We start from the raw sequence: 14,774 nt of genomic DNA, 5'->3' as shown, positions 1-14,774 counted from the left end.
AATCCTGCAGCGCCCGCAAGGTCCCCCTGCTCAAGAATACATATACATGCCCGTCTGAAGTTTGCCAATGAACATCTGAATGATTCAGAGGACAACTGGTGAAAGTGTTGTGGTCAGATGAGACCAAAATGGAGCTCTTTGACATCAACTGAACTCGCCGTGTTTGGAGGAGGAGGAATGCTGCCTATGACCCCAAGAACACCATCTCCACCGTCAAATATGGAGGTCGAAAAATTATGCTTTGGGGGTGTTTTTCTGCTAAGGGGACAGGACAACTTCACCGCATCAAAGGGACGATGGACGGGGCCATGTACCGTCAAATCTTGGGTGAGAACCTCCTTCCCTCAGCCAGGGCATTGAAAATGGGTCGTAGATGGGTATTCCAGCATGAAAATGACCCAAAACACACGGCCAAGGCAACAAAGGAGTGGCTCAAGAAGAAGCACATTAAGGTCCTGGAGTGGCCTAGCCAGTCTCCAGACCTTAATCCCATAGAAAATCTGTGGAGGGAGCTGAAGGTTCGAGTTGCCAAACGTCAGCCTCGAAATCTTAATGACTTGGAGAAGGTCTGCAAAGGGGAGTGGGACAAAATCCCTCCTGAGATGTGTGCAAACCTAGTGGCCAACTACAAGAAACGTCTGACCTCTGATTGCCAACAAGGGTTTTGTACTAAGTCATGTTTTGCAGAGGGGTCAAATACTTATTTCCCTCATTAAAATGCAAATCATTTAACATTTTTGACATGCGTTTTTCTGGATTTTGTTGTTATTCTGTCTCTCACTGTTCAAATAAACCTACTATTAAAATTATAGACTGATAATTTCTTTGTAAGTGGGCAAACGTACAAAAATCAGCAGTGGATCAAATACTTCCCCCCCCCCCACTGTAATAGTGGAGAGAATGATTTATTTCAGCCTTTATTTCATTCATCACATTCACAGTGGGTCAGAAGTTTACATGCTACCAAATACTAATTGAGTGTATTGCCTATAACTTGTTTAACTTGGGTCAAACGTTACGTGAAGCCTTCCACAAGCTTCCCACAATAAGTTGGGTGAATTTTGGCCAAATCCTCCTGACAGAGTTGGTGTAACTGAGTCAGGTTTGTAGGACTCCTTGTTCACACATGCATTTTCAGTTATGCACAGAAATTTTCCGTAGGATTGAGGTCAGGGCTTTGTGATGGCCACTCCAATACCTTGACCGTGTTGTCCTTAAGCCATTTTGCCACAACTTTGGAAGTATGCTTGGGGTCATTGTCCATTTGGAAGACCCATTTGCGACCAAGCTTTAACTTCCTGACTGATGTCTTGAGATGTTGCTTCAATATATCCACAATTTTCCTGCCTCATGAAGCCATCTATTTTGTGAAGTGCACCAGTCCCTCCTGCAGCAAAGCATCCCCACAACATGACGCTGCCACCCCCGTGCTTCACGGTTGGGACGGTGTTCTTCGGCTTTCAAGCCTCCCCCTTTTTCCTTCAAACATAATGATGGTCATTATGGCCAAACAGTTCTATTTTTGTTTCATCAGACCAGAGGACATTACTCCAAAAAGTACGATCTTTGTCCCCATGTGCAGTTGCAAACCGTAGTCTGGCTATTTTATGGCGGTTTTAGAGCAGTGGCTTCTACCTTGCCGAGCGGCCTTTTAGGTTTTGTCGATATAGGAATTTACTGTGGATATAGATACTTTTGTACCGGTTTCCTCTAGCATCTTCACAATGTCCTTTGCTGTTGTTCTGGGATTGATTTGCACATGTCGCACCAAAGTACGTTCATCTCTAGGAGACGGAATGCGTCTCCTTCCTGAGCGGTATAAGGGCCGCGTGGTCCCATGGTGTTTATACTTGCGTACTATTGTTCTTACAGAAGAACGTGGTACCTTCAGGCGTTTGGAAATTGCTCCCAAAAGATGAACCAGACTCGTGGAGGTGGAGGCTTCTGAGGTCTTGACTTATTTCTTTTGATTTTCCCATGATGTCAAGCAAAGAGGCACTGAGTTTGAAGGTAGGCCTTGAAATATAGCCACAGGTACACCTTCAATTGACTCAAATGATGTCAATTAGCCTATCAGAAGCTTCTAAAGCCATGACATCATTTTTTCCCCAAGCTGTTTCCAAGAATTTTCCAAGCTGTTTAAAGGCACAGTCAACTTAGTGTATGTAAACTTCTTACCCACTGGAATTGTGATACAGTGAATTATAAGTGAAATAATCTGTCTGTAAACAATTGTTGGAAAAATTACTTGTGTCATGCACAAAGTAGATCGTAGTCCTAACCGAAGTAGATGTCCTAACCGACTTGCCAAAACTAGTTTGTTAACAAGAAATTTGTGGAGTGGTTGAGAAACGAGTTTTAATGACTCCAACCTAACTGTATGTAAAACTTCCGACTTCAACTGTATGTATGTACGTATGTATTACATTCACACAATTATTTTTTTTTTTTTATCTGCGAGCTGCCAGTTGCCCATCCCTGATTTACATAATAGGAAATAGCTGGCACAGAGAACACTTCGTGCAGTTCTTCACAGTTCTCTACAGTTGGAAAATAGTACAAACGGAGGCAGTTTCAAAGGGAGGAAACTATGTGCAGCTATTAAAACCATACATTCCTATACAGTGAGGTTAACACTGAGTGAGTGTACAAAGACAGAGAGACTCACATTCATGGAGGAGTTGATCTCGGTGACTGCATCATCGTCTGTGGGGAACTGGTAGATCTGCACTCCGTTGCTCACCAGCTCGCTCATGATCTTGATCTTGAATTTATGGAGCTCGCTCTTGGAGATTGTGTCAGCTTTAGCGATGATGGGGATTATATTCACCTAAAGGATAAAAAAATTATATTTCTGGCCTTAAGATCAACTCCACTTGGTTTACTTTGAGGTTATTCCTTCGAATTGAATATCTTCAGATATTCTGCAAAGGTTTGGAAGGTTTTCAAGGCGGGTGTGTCGTAAAATTATAAAACAAAGCATGATTAGATAAGATGCTGAAAATAAATGAGTCAGAGCATCTGAATTTTTTGCCACAGTATCATCAACAAATACAAATTACTCAATGTCGCAAAAGAGGCACTATGCAACCACGATGGGTTGAGCTCAGTCAAACCCACACAGAAAAATAAACCAAACCGCAATTAAGAAAACAAACTGAATGGTGTCCCATCTCTGCTCTAAAACAGATGGGAAAATAAACACATTGTGACAGTTTTTCCTTGGCTCCTCGGATTACTGGGACGACATAGATTTAGTCACCGACGTCTAATCACCTCCAGGCTATAGTTTGTTAAGGTCAAAAGGAGGCCTTATTCGATGTGACAGTTCACAATAATTTTGCTACAAAACGGATGTGATTGTTGTTTTACATAATTTCTTCCATCCTTTACAAAAAGTCTATTGAGGTAAAAGAGCAGACACCCATCTCTACAGTCCCTAGACCAGACCACCTTTTTAACTGTCACCGTTCTGGCTTAATAGCCTTTCTGGAAGTGTAAGTCAAACACCATTGCCTGTCTCTGCTTTAAGTCATAGACCTTTAAATAAAATATAAGCTGATTTATAGCCTGCTCTTTGCCTCCTGTGAAAAGGTTCATTTCTGACAGCTCAGAGAGCCATGCTGGAGGAGAGTATTGGCTAAAGTAAGCTACTATGCTTTGCTCATAACCACACTATCGGTTTGATATGCGTCATTGCATTACCAGATACAAACAAGCCTGTAATTTCCTCCCCACCACTCCTAGAACCGCTTCATAGGCCGTACAACCGGCCTGATATACAAGCTCTGTAGGGTTGTCGCTAATAGGAGTTTGAGTACTGTATGCATCGTCAGGTCTGTCTCAGCCTGAGTGTTTCACACATTTCACCCGCCCCTTTTGGGTATTTTTTTTATTTTTTTTTAAGTAGCTAGTTGTGACACTCTCTCCCTCACCCACGCTTCAACTGCAATAGTGATGAATTCCACAAGTTCACTAATCGAGGCACCGACCATTCATGTTTCCAATAGGCTGAAATCAATGTATTGTTCTAAAATATGGGTCTGCTGCCCAATACCCAGTTACTCACGCGAAACCATGAAGGAAAAAAGATCTTCATAGAAGTAAGAAGCTACAGCATCATACTTGCTTAATAATTCTGACCAATACACTAGGGTATGATATAAACCTCAGGAAATCCTATCCAATAAAATGTTATGTGGAATGTCTGTCGCTTCCTTTTCTAGGACATTGTGGGTCCCCAGCCCTACATGAATATCTGACTATTCTACAACTGTGTGAAATTCATACCAGTCAAAGTGAAATATTTCTAAGTGAAACAATAGGATGCAGTCTGTTTTTGCCCACAAGGCATTGGTGGTAGTGATCCTTTACCTTGCTGTCCAGTTTCTTCATGGTAACTAAATCCAAGGACTTCAGTGAATGCCCAGTGGGAGCGATGAAGTACAGACAGATGTGGATCCTCCCGTCGTGGTAGTTGAAGAGGGAGCGCTTGATTTTCAGCTCTTCCTGAAGGTAGTTTTCAAACTGTGTGTCGATATAGTCCACTATCGGTTTATAACTGCAAAAGGAAACGCAATGTAGTTTTACGGTGTGTAAAACAAAGTTTCACTTTGGTTCCTTTTGATCCCACTATCCCATGTGCTTTCTTTGTTTCTTTCAAAGTTGCCAGTGGGGATATCACGTCTGTGTACAGAAATTATCTTTATTCAAGTATCCAGCATCTACTCATGTAAAAATATATATTTAAGAGGTCACAGAGGTGAACATCTAATATGCCAGTGTGTTTAGTCTAGCATTCTGAGGAAGTGAGCCAAAAACAATAATCACATAAAGTCACTGTTAAACCCTGGTTAGCTTGTGAAATCAAGGACTAAAAGTACTAGTCACATCCCTGTGTCCATCATTATACTGTAGCTTGTAGGGTAAATAAGTGATCTAAAGGCTTGCCAAGAACATATATACACAATGTTTAACCTTGACTTTAACATCTCTAAGCAATTTTCCCAGAACGTGTCACTGATGACCTTTAAAGACTATTTGGGACGTATTATTGCTGCAGCGTTTTCCCAAACAACATGAGTTATGGCCTGTTCCTCCCACTGTATCATTCAGGGGCGTGTGAGCCCTCTTGCTGCGGAGATCACACAAACACTCAGTCCCACAGCTGTAGTTCAAACCAAGAATGTCATCCTCATCATCATTCTAAACCCAGCTCCATTCGGGGGGGAATGTCCTGAAAAATGACAGACTGTGCTTGTCTTGTCTACATTCCAGGCAATGTAAGCAATTTACTCTAAAAGACGGCATGTTATCATTCACTGTGAGAGTATGAAAAGGATAAAAGAGACTCAATGGCAATGCTTGAATTAGTGAACAGCTGAAAGTAGGATGCTAAGCATCTTCTGCTGACCTCTCCTCTTTGTTGATCTGGTCCCCGAACCCCACAGTGTCCACGATAGTCAGCTTTAGGTGGACGTTGCTCTCCTGGAGGTCGTATGTTCTGGGCCGCATACACACGCCATTCTGGTAGTGGCTGGCCTCCTCGTTCTCAAACATTGTGTTAAAAAGTGTATTCATTAACGTCGACTTGCCAATACCCGTTTCCCCTAGGAGGCAAGAGAGGGAAAAGAGTTGTTAGGCCTCAGTAACTCTCAGGGGGGACATTCTTCTCTCAGCCTCTTCGCAGCAGAAGTCTTAATTATCGTTCATGTCAAGGACAGAAACAACCCTGGCTGCATACCGAATGGCACCCGATTCCCTATATAGTGCACTACTTTTGTCCAGAGCCCTATAGGCCCTGGTCAAAAGTAGTGCACTATATAGGGAATAGGGTGCCCTGAGATAATGCAGTAACAGTATCACTACCATGTGGTTTGATACTTACCTACACAGAGGATGTTGAAGCAGAAACCCTGCGTCACCGATTTACTGACCAGCTGATCGGGAAGGCTGTCAAAACCAACATGGCCGCCCAAACTGAGGTTACGCTTTTCTTCATTCTGCAAAAAGAAAGTATTAAATAAATGAACAATGATGGCAGGGCTAGAGATATGCGAGGGGGTGAAAGCACTGAGAGAAAATGTATTACTGTGAATCGAGGAAATAAACAATACGAAATACCACCACCACATTCCATTTGTTCCCTATGCATATGCCATTTTCTGATAATACATTATACAGGACATGTAGCTCATCATAATGTGCCTTAAAGCTTAAATAATGAGATGAGCACTCTGGAGAGTGCTGAGGAGGGAGCTGGAGTAATCCTTTAAACAGGAGGTGGCATCTCTACACAGAGAAGAGACTAGAGATCCCAAAAATCAAGTGGGATTAATTGAGGTCACACAAAATAAATCTAGCAACTGCAACGGTTAGCGAGTGAGCCTACTCCCACCTCAGTGAACAACAGCTAATCTCTAATGATGAGCCATTGGGGGGGTAAACAATAATGTAGTTCCTTATCTTGCTCATCTCCGTTGTGCAGGGATAGCAGAGAGACCATCTTGAAATCAATGGGCTCATCCACATGTGTTTGGCTTGGCGTTTCCTACTAAGGCTGCATATTTGGAGGGGTGATGTCACCGGACACAGCCTAAGAGCTGAGCAGTGCAGGCAGGCCTGTGTGCAACTGGAATCGACTGAGGGCCACAAAGGGAATGCAAACAAACACAAAACCTGCTCCAGTGTGTTTTCTCAAGGATCATACAGAACTGCGGATGTGGACACAAACTCCCCAGAGACGAACTCTGACTGAACGCACACGTCACACAAGCTGAGAGGCATCCATCCTTCACACTAGTCAGGGAATGGAGTCCGTATAGGAGTGCAAAGTAATAGTATAAGAAGAATCATGAGATGGTGCCTTTCAGAGAGAGACTCTGGTTAAAAGTTCCTAGGAAAGTAAACACCACACTTCCTCTTGAGCCAGTGATTTGCATGGGAAACGGCTGAGCTCAGAAATATGTAGGGTGGATTCCAAAGTGCCAGAACTACGCTGAGATGTATGCCAACCAAAAACTTTGAAAATCAATGTTAACAAACCATAAAACTCTATGCACAATGACTACTTTGAACAATTTAAAAAGTAAAAAAAATGTACAGATGCAAAGTTTGGTAACTGAATCACAGTAAAATCTCCCTCAATGTTATTCTGTTACAAAACTTTGTATCTGCACAGTTCTCCCGTTAAATGTGTTTTTGTAAAAAGTTCAGTGGAAATTATTAAAAGTAATCCGTGTGCATAGAGTCCTATGGTTTGTTACACTTTGAAATCAATGTTGTTGTTTTTTTTGGTATACAGTCGTGGCCAAAAGTTGAGAATGACACAAATATTAATTTTCATAAAGTCTGCAGCCTCAGTTTGTATGATGGCAATTTGCATATTCTCCAGAATGTTATGAAGAGTGATCAGATGATTTGCAATTAACTGCAAAGTCCCTCTTTGCCATGCAAATGAACTGAATCCCCAAAAACATTTCCAATGCATTTCAGCCCTGCCACAAAAAGGACTAGCTGACATCATGTCAGTGATTCTCTTGTTAACACAGGTGTGAGTGTTGACGAGGTCAAGGCTGGAGATCACTCTGTCATGCTGACGGAGTTTGAATAACAGACTGGAAGCTTCAAAAGGAGAGTGTTGCTTGGAATCATTGTTCTTCCTCTGTCAACCATGGTTACCTACAAGGAAACATGTGCCGTCATCATTGCTTTGCGCAAAAAGAGCTTCACAGGCAAGGATATTGTAAGATTGCACCTAAATCAACCATTTATCGGATCATCAAGAACTTCAAGGAGAGCGATTCAATTGTTGTGAAGAAGGCTTCAGGGCGCCCAAGGAAGTCCAGCACGCGCCAGGACAGTGTCCTAAAGTTGATTCAGCTGCGGGATTGGGGCACCACCAGTACAGAGCTTGCTCAGGAATGGCAGCAGGCAGGTGTGAGTGCATCTGCATGCACAGTTAGGCGAAGACTTTTGGAGTCAAGGGCAGCAAAGAAGCCACTTCTCTCCAGGAAAAACAACAGGGACAGACTGATATTCTGCAAAAGGTATAGGGATTGGACTGCTGAGGACTAGGGTAAAGTCATTTTCTCTGATGAATCCCCTTTCCGATTGTTTGGGGCATCCGGAAAAAAGATGGACCGGAGAAGACAGGGTGAGTGCTACCATCAGTTCTGTGTCATGCCAACAGTAAAGCATCCTGAGACCATTCATGTGTGGGGTTGCTTCTCAGCCAAGGGAGTGGGCTCACTCACAATTTTGCCTAAGAACACAGCCATGAATAAAGAATGGTACCAACACTTCCTCCGAGAGCAACTTCTCCCTACCATCCAGGAACAGTTTGGTGACGAACAATGCTTTTTCCAGCATGGAGTACCTTGCCATAAGGCAAAAGTGATAACTAAGTGGCTCGGGGAACAAAACATCGATATTTTGAGTCCATGGCCAGGAAACTCCCCACACCTTAATCCCATTGAGAACTTGTGGTCAATCCTCAAGAGGCGGGTGGACATACAAAAACCCACAAATTCTGACAAACTCCAAGCATTGATTATGCAAGAATGGGCTGCCATCAGTCAGGATGTGGCCCAGAAGTTAATTGACAGCATGCCAGGGCAGATTGCAGAGGTCTTGAAAAAGAAGGGTCAACACTGCAAATATTGACTCTTTGCATCAACTTCATATAATTGTCAATAAAAGCCTTTGCCACTTATGAAATGCTTGAAATTATACTTCAGTATTCCATAGTAACATTGACAAAAATATCTAAAGACACTGAAGTAGCAAACTTCGTGGAAATTAATATTTGTGTCATTCTCAAAACTTTTGGCCACGACTGTACATTTTAGTGAAAAATCAGAGTCTCTGCGTAATTCCATTTCCATGTAATTGCCGGTAGGCTAGTAAACCTTGACAAAAATTGAAAGCTCTTTGTACAGTCCCTTGCTTTATCTGTGACAATACATTACAAATGACAAAGTACTTAAACAAATGCTTAATGCTAACATTAAGCCTTAGGGCAAAACATGGATCTTGGGACGATTTATTCCCAGACAGACTGACAGAGACCTCCAGTAGAATTTTCATCCCCACCTGAAGTTGGTCCCACTTTAGTGAACTGACACACAACTGCTGCTACTGGCACTACACAGAGTATAACGGAGAAACATTAACACAAGGCTGCACAGGTCTACAGTACGCAGATGGTGGAGATTTGGTCATCGCATGGCACCAGGCATCCAAGGAAAAAGAAAGTCTATATTTTCTTTAATAAACACACTCATACACAGAGCTGCCTGTCTGGCAGAAACTCCTCCGTCTCTCCCGTCACACGCCTATGTCCAAAAGGAAAGACAGAAAACAACACAGAGGAGAGGGGAGACAGCAGAGGCCATTTTACGAGATAGACAGGAGCATACCAATCTGTGGGTGTCAGGAAATACATTTAGTTACAGCCAAATCGAGAGTATTAGAATGCGAGTCACAAAGCACAGTTTCATAGGTTTGTGCATATACATGACATCAGATGGTGAGATATAGGACTCTAAATAACATGGATAATCGACTCCCCACACAGCCTAAGCTAATCAGTGTTTTTCAACAGTGGATGTGACAGCCCAGGCTCCAGGCTGTCCTGTGTTGTATGGTCAATATAAAAACAGATTATGCAACACTCAGGTTACAAGAACCTGTCCTAAATCGTTCTACAGAGAATGTTACAATCTTCATTATCATGGGGATCAGTGGCGGTCAGTGCCGTTTATGATGAGGGGGGTCAAAAAAATGTTCCACAGCATGGCCTTAATTCTTTTACAGCATATTGGATGACTGTCATTCATATTCCATTCACCCAGTTCAATGAAGCATCAATAGGTTTAGGCTACTACATGATACTCAAATGTTCCCTTAACCCATCATGAGGTTGCTACAACCTAGCCTATGAATGAAAGTTTACAACGTAGGGGCACACAGGTGAAGAGAATTTTAAGATGACAGACAGTGACACATTCAATACCGCCTTGCACACACTTGCCTGCATCTAGCTCATCTAGGGTGTAATCATTAGTCTCATTTGTAACTGTTGTACTATCTATTAGACAATTTCATGTACTTTTATGCCAGTTTCATTTGCTTCTGTTTAGAAACGTTTTTCAACAGAATGAATACACCCCTGATCAAGTGTAAAAACAGTTCACTTTCATAGCAGCTACGTTGTATTCCTTCTCTCACCTTTTCCCTTCGTTTGTGGACTTCAATGCACAACACATCAGCTGTATGTGACCAGGCGAAAAAACCTTTCCAAGATAAACCATGTCATAAGCGGTGCACACAGCCTACATCGTCATCACCATATTAGCTAAAGTAACATCCTAGTCAACATAGCTAATAGAACTAATAGAACTAACTAACTTGAAGCTAGCTAGCTAACAAAGAACAACAAAGAATATCTAGTTAACAGAAGAAAATAAAGAGAAAATCAGGACAGAAGAAAAAGGATATCAAAGTGAAACAGTTCTCTAAAGACACAAGAGACAATAATACAAGAAACAACACTTCTGTAGCTTGTCAACTATGTGTCTGTCTATCCCTGTTCTCTCCCCTCTGCACAGGCCATAGAAACGCTTCACACCGCGTGGCCGCTGCCACTCTAACCTGGTGGTCCCAGCACGCACGACCCACGTGGAGTTCCAGGTCTCCGGCAGCCTCTGGAAATGCCGGTCTGCAGCCAACAAGGCTGAGTTCATCTCAGCCTATGCTACCCTCCAGTCCCTAGACTTCCTGGCGCTGACGGAAACATGGATTACCACAGATAACACTGCTACTCCTACTGCTCTCTCTTCGTCTGCCCACGTGTTCTCGCATACCCCTAGAGCATCGAGCCAGCGGGGTGGTGGCACTGGAATCCTCATCTCTCCCAAGTGGACATTCTCTCTTTCTCCCCTGACCCATCTGTTTATCTCCTCATTTGAATTCCATGCTGTCACAGTTACCAGCCCTTTCAAGCTTAACATCCTTATCATTTATCGCCCTCCAGGTTCCCTTGGAGAGTTCATCAATGAGCTTGACGCCTTGATAAGTTCCTTTCCTGAGGATGGCTCACCGCTCACAGTTCTGGGTGACTTTAACCTCCCCACGTCTACCTTTGACTCATTCCTCTCTGCCTCCTTCTTTCCACTCCTCTCCTCTTTTGACCTCACCCTCTCACCTTCCCCCCTACTCACAAGGCAGGCAATACGCTTGACCTCATCTTTACTAGATGCTGTTCTTCCACTAATCTCATTGCAACTCCCCTCCAAATCTCCGACCACTACCTTGTATCCTTTTCCCTCTTGCTCTCATCCAACACTTCTCACTCTGCCCCTACTCGGATGGTATTGCGCCGTCCCAACCTTCGCTCTCTCTCTCCCGCTACTCTCTCCTCTTCCATCCTATCATCTCTTCCCTCTGCTCAAACCTTCTCCAACCTATCTCCTGATTCTGCCTCCTCAACCCTCCTCTCCTCCCTTTCTGCATCCTTTGATTTTCTCTGTCCCCTATCCTCCAGGCCGGCTCGGTCCTCCCCTCCTGCTCCGTGGCTCGACGACTCACTACGAGCTCACAGAACAGGGCTCCGGGCAGCCGAGCGGAAATGGAGGAAAACTCGCCTCCCTGCGGACCTGGCATCCTTTCACTCCCTCCTCTCTACATTCTCCTCTTCTGTCTCTGCTGCTAAAGCCACGTTCTACCACTCTAAATTCCAAGCATCTGCCTCTAACCCTAGGAAGCTCTTTGCTACCTTCTCCTCCCTCCTGAATCCTCCTCCCCCTCCCCTCCTCCCTCTCTGCGGATGACTTCGTCAACCATTTTGAAAAGAAGGTTGACGATATCCGATCCTCGTTTGCTAAGTCAAACGACACCGCTGGTCCTGCTCACACTGCCCTACCCTGTGCTTTGACCTCTTTCTCCCCTCTCTCTCCAGATGAAATCTCGCGTCTTGTGACGGCCGGCCGCCCAACAACCTGCCCACTTGACCCTATCCCCTCCTCTCTTCTCCAGACCATTTCCGGAGACCTTCTCCCCTTTCTCACCTCGCTCATCAACTCATCCTTGACCGCTGGCTACGTCCCTTCCGTCTTCAAGAGAGCGAGAGTTGCACCCCTTCTGAAAAAACCTACACTCGATCCCTCCGATGTCAACAACTACAGACCAGTATCCCTTCTTTCTTTTCTCTCCAAAACTCTTGAACGTGCCGTCCTTGGCCAGCTCTCCTGCTATCTCTCTCAGAATTACCTTCTTGATCCTAATCAGTCAGGTTTCAAGACTGGTCATTCAACTGAGACTGCTCTTCTCTGTGTCACGGAGGCTCTCCGCACTGCTAAAGCTAACTCTCTCTCCTCTGCTCTCATCCTTCTAGACCTATCTGCTGCCTTTGATACTGTGAACCATCAGATCCTCCTCTCCACCCTCTCCGAGTTGGGCATCTCCGGCGCGGCCCACGCTTGGATTGCGTCCTACCTGACAGGTCGCTCCTACCAGGTGGCGTGGCGAGAATCTGTCTCCGCACCATGCGCTCTCACCACTGGTGTCCCCCAGGGCTCTGTTCTAGGCCCTCTCCTATTCTCGCTATACACCAAGTCACTTGGCTCTGTCATATCCTCACATGGTCTCTCCTATCATTGCTATGCAGACGACACACAATTAATCTTCTCCTTTCCCCCTTCTGATAACCAGGCGGCGAATCGCATCTCTGCATGTCTGTCAGACATATCAGTGTGGATGACGGATCACCACCTCAAGCTGAACCTCGGCAAGACGGAGCTGCTCTTCCTCCCGGGGAAGGACTGCCCGTTCCATGATCTCGCCATCACGGTTGACAACTCCCTTGTGTCCTCCTCCCAGAGTGCTAAGAACTTTGGCGTGATCCTGGACAACACCCTGTCGTTCTCCACTAACATCAAGGCGGTGACCCGATCCTGTAGGTTCATGCTCTACAACATTCGCAGAGTACGACCCTGCCTCACACAGGAAGCGGCGCAGGTCCTAATCCAGGCACTTGTCATCTCCCGTCTGGATTACTGCAACTCGCTGTTGTCTGGGCTCCCTGCCTGTGCCATTAAACCCCTACAACTCATCCAGAACGCCGCAGCCCGTCTGGTGTTCAACCTTCCCAAGTTCTCTCACGTCACCCCGCTCCTCCGCTCTCTCCACTGGCTTCCAGTTGAAGCTCGCATCCGCTACAAGACCATGGTGATTGCCTACGGAGCTGTGAAGGGAACGGCACCTCCATACCTTCAGGCTCTGATCAGGCCCTACACCCAAACAAGGGCACTGCGTTCATCCACCACTGGCCTGCTGGCCCCCTACCTCTGAGGAAGCACAGTTCCCGCTCAGCCCAGTCAAAACTGTTCGCTGCTCTGGCACCCCAATGGTGGAACAAGCTCCCTCACGACGCCAGGACAGCGGAGTCAATCACCACCTTCCGGAGACACCTGAAACCCCACCTCTTTAAGGAATACCTAGGATAGGATAAAGTAATCCTTCTAACCCCCCCCCCCTTAAAAGATTTAGATGCACTATTGTAAAGTGGTTGTTCCACTGGATATCATAAGGTGAATGCACCAATTTGTAAGTCGCTCTGGATAAGAGCGTCTGCTAAATGACTTAAATGTAAATGTAAATAATGCGTTAGTAAACCCGCTGCAATCATGCAGTAACGTTGAAGTGTATAGTCAATTAAGCAGTTCCGCATTTACACCGGTGGGCCCCGGTGGCAATAAATTAATAAAACCAAAAGCTTACCTTGACTTGGAAGAGTTCCAGTGTTGTGTTGGATAGTTAGTCAGCTAGCTAACATGGCATTCCACTGTTTGAGCCGGGTGTTTGAGTAGACTAAACTAACTAGCTGCATTTGCTGCTAAGTAAGTGAAACTGAAAGTGGGGGAAAAAATACAAAATCTCTCACACACACATATTCATAAAAAAATGGTTGAAAAATGGTCAAGTATTGTCTTTCTCTCCGAGTCAACTACTCACATGTTATGTACTGCAGTGCTAGCTAGCTGTAGCTTATGCTTTCAGTACAAGATTAATTCTCTGATCCTTTGATTGGGAGGACAACATGTCAGTTCATGCTGCAAGATCTCTGATAGGTTGGAGGACGTCCTCCGGAAGTTGTCATAATTACTGTGTAAGTCTATTGAAGTGGGTGAGAACCAAGAGCCTCCTAGGTTTTTATTGAAGTCAATGTACCAAGAGGATGGAAACTAGCTGTCCTCCGGCTACACCGTGGTGCTACCCTACAGAGTGCTATTGAGGCTACTGTAGACTTCCATTGCAACACAGTGTGTTTTAATCAATTATTTGGCCACGTGAATATATGATCACTTTTTTAATTTCACTATTTTTATTTTTATGAAATTCACTGTGGACGGTCCTCCTCCCCTTCCTCCTTTGAGCAGCCTCCACTGATGGGAATAAAAGACAGTCAAAGAAAAAGTGGATATCCAAGAAAATAACACTACTGGTTTGCAAGCACCAGATGCACATCTACTTTAGGATTACTAATAAGCTTCAACAAGAAAAAGTCATTCTTAAAAATAAAAAACAGTGTTAAAAACTCATTAGCATACCTTCCATCTCAAGGCAATGTGCGTGGCCCAATGCTATGCATTATGTTGGCATCATAACACATCTGATGTTCTTAGGGGTCAGTAAGCATCAAACATTCTACAGCCGCTACGGGCAATTCATTATATAAATCAGGGCTAAAATAAATCGCTGTTGTACAATACGAT

The 14,774-nt window shown here is 44.4% G+C and overlaps 1 protein-coding gene across 1 annotated transcript in view; it reads right to left on the bottom strand.

Moving 5' to 3' along the window:
* The window catches only part of LOC106567502 (septin-8-A), a 43,082-nt gene that overhangs the window by 24,917 nt on the left and 3,391 nt on the right, over positions 1–14,774 (bottom strand). The window contains exons 2-5 of the mRNA XM_014136807.2: positions 5,888–6,002; positions 5,414–5,609; positions 4,375–4,561; positions 2,669–2,830 (exon numbers count right to left, since the gene is read on the bottom strand). Of these exons, the coding sequence (XP_013992282.1) occupies positions 2,669–2,830; positions 4,375–4,561; positions 5,414–5,609; positions 5,888–6,002 (660 nt within the window). The remainder of the gene's footprint in view (positions 1–2,668; positions 2,831–4,374; positions 4,562–5,413; positions 5,610–5,887; positions 6,003–14,774) is intronic.

The sequence above is a fragment of the Salmo salar genome, chromosome ssa13, assembly GCF_905237065.1.
Source record: "Salmo salar chromosome ssa13, Ssal_v3.1, whole genome shotgun sequence".
Lineage (NCBI taxonomy): Eukaryota > Metazoa > Chordata > Actinopteri > Salmoniformes > Salmonidae > Salmo > Salmo salar.
Note: the sequence above shows the minus strand (reverse complement) of the source record. Positions and strands in the feature narration are given on the sequence as shown.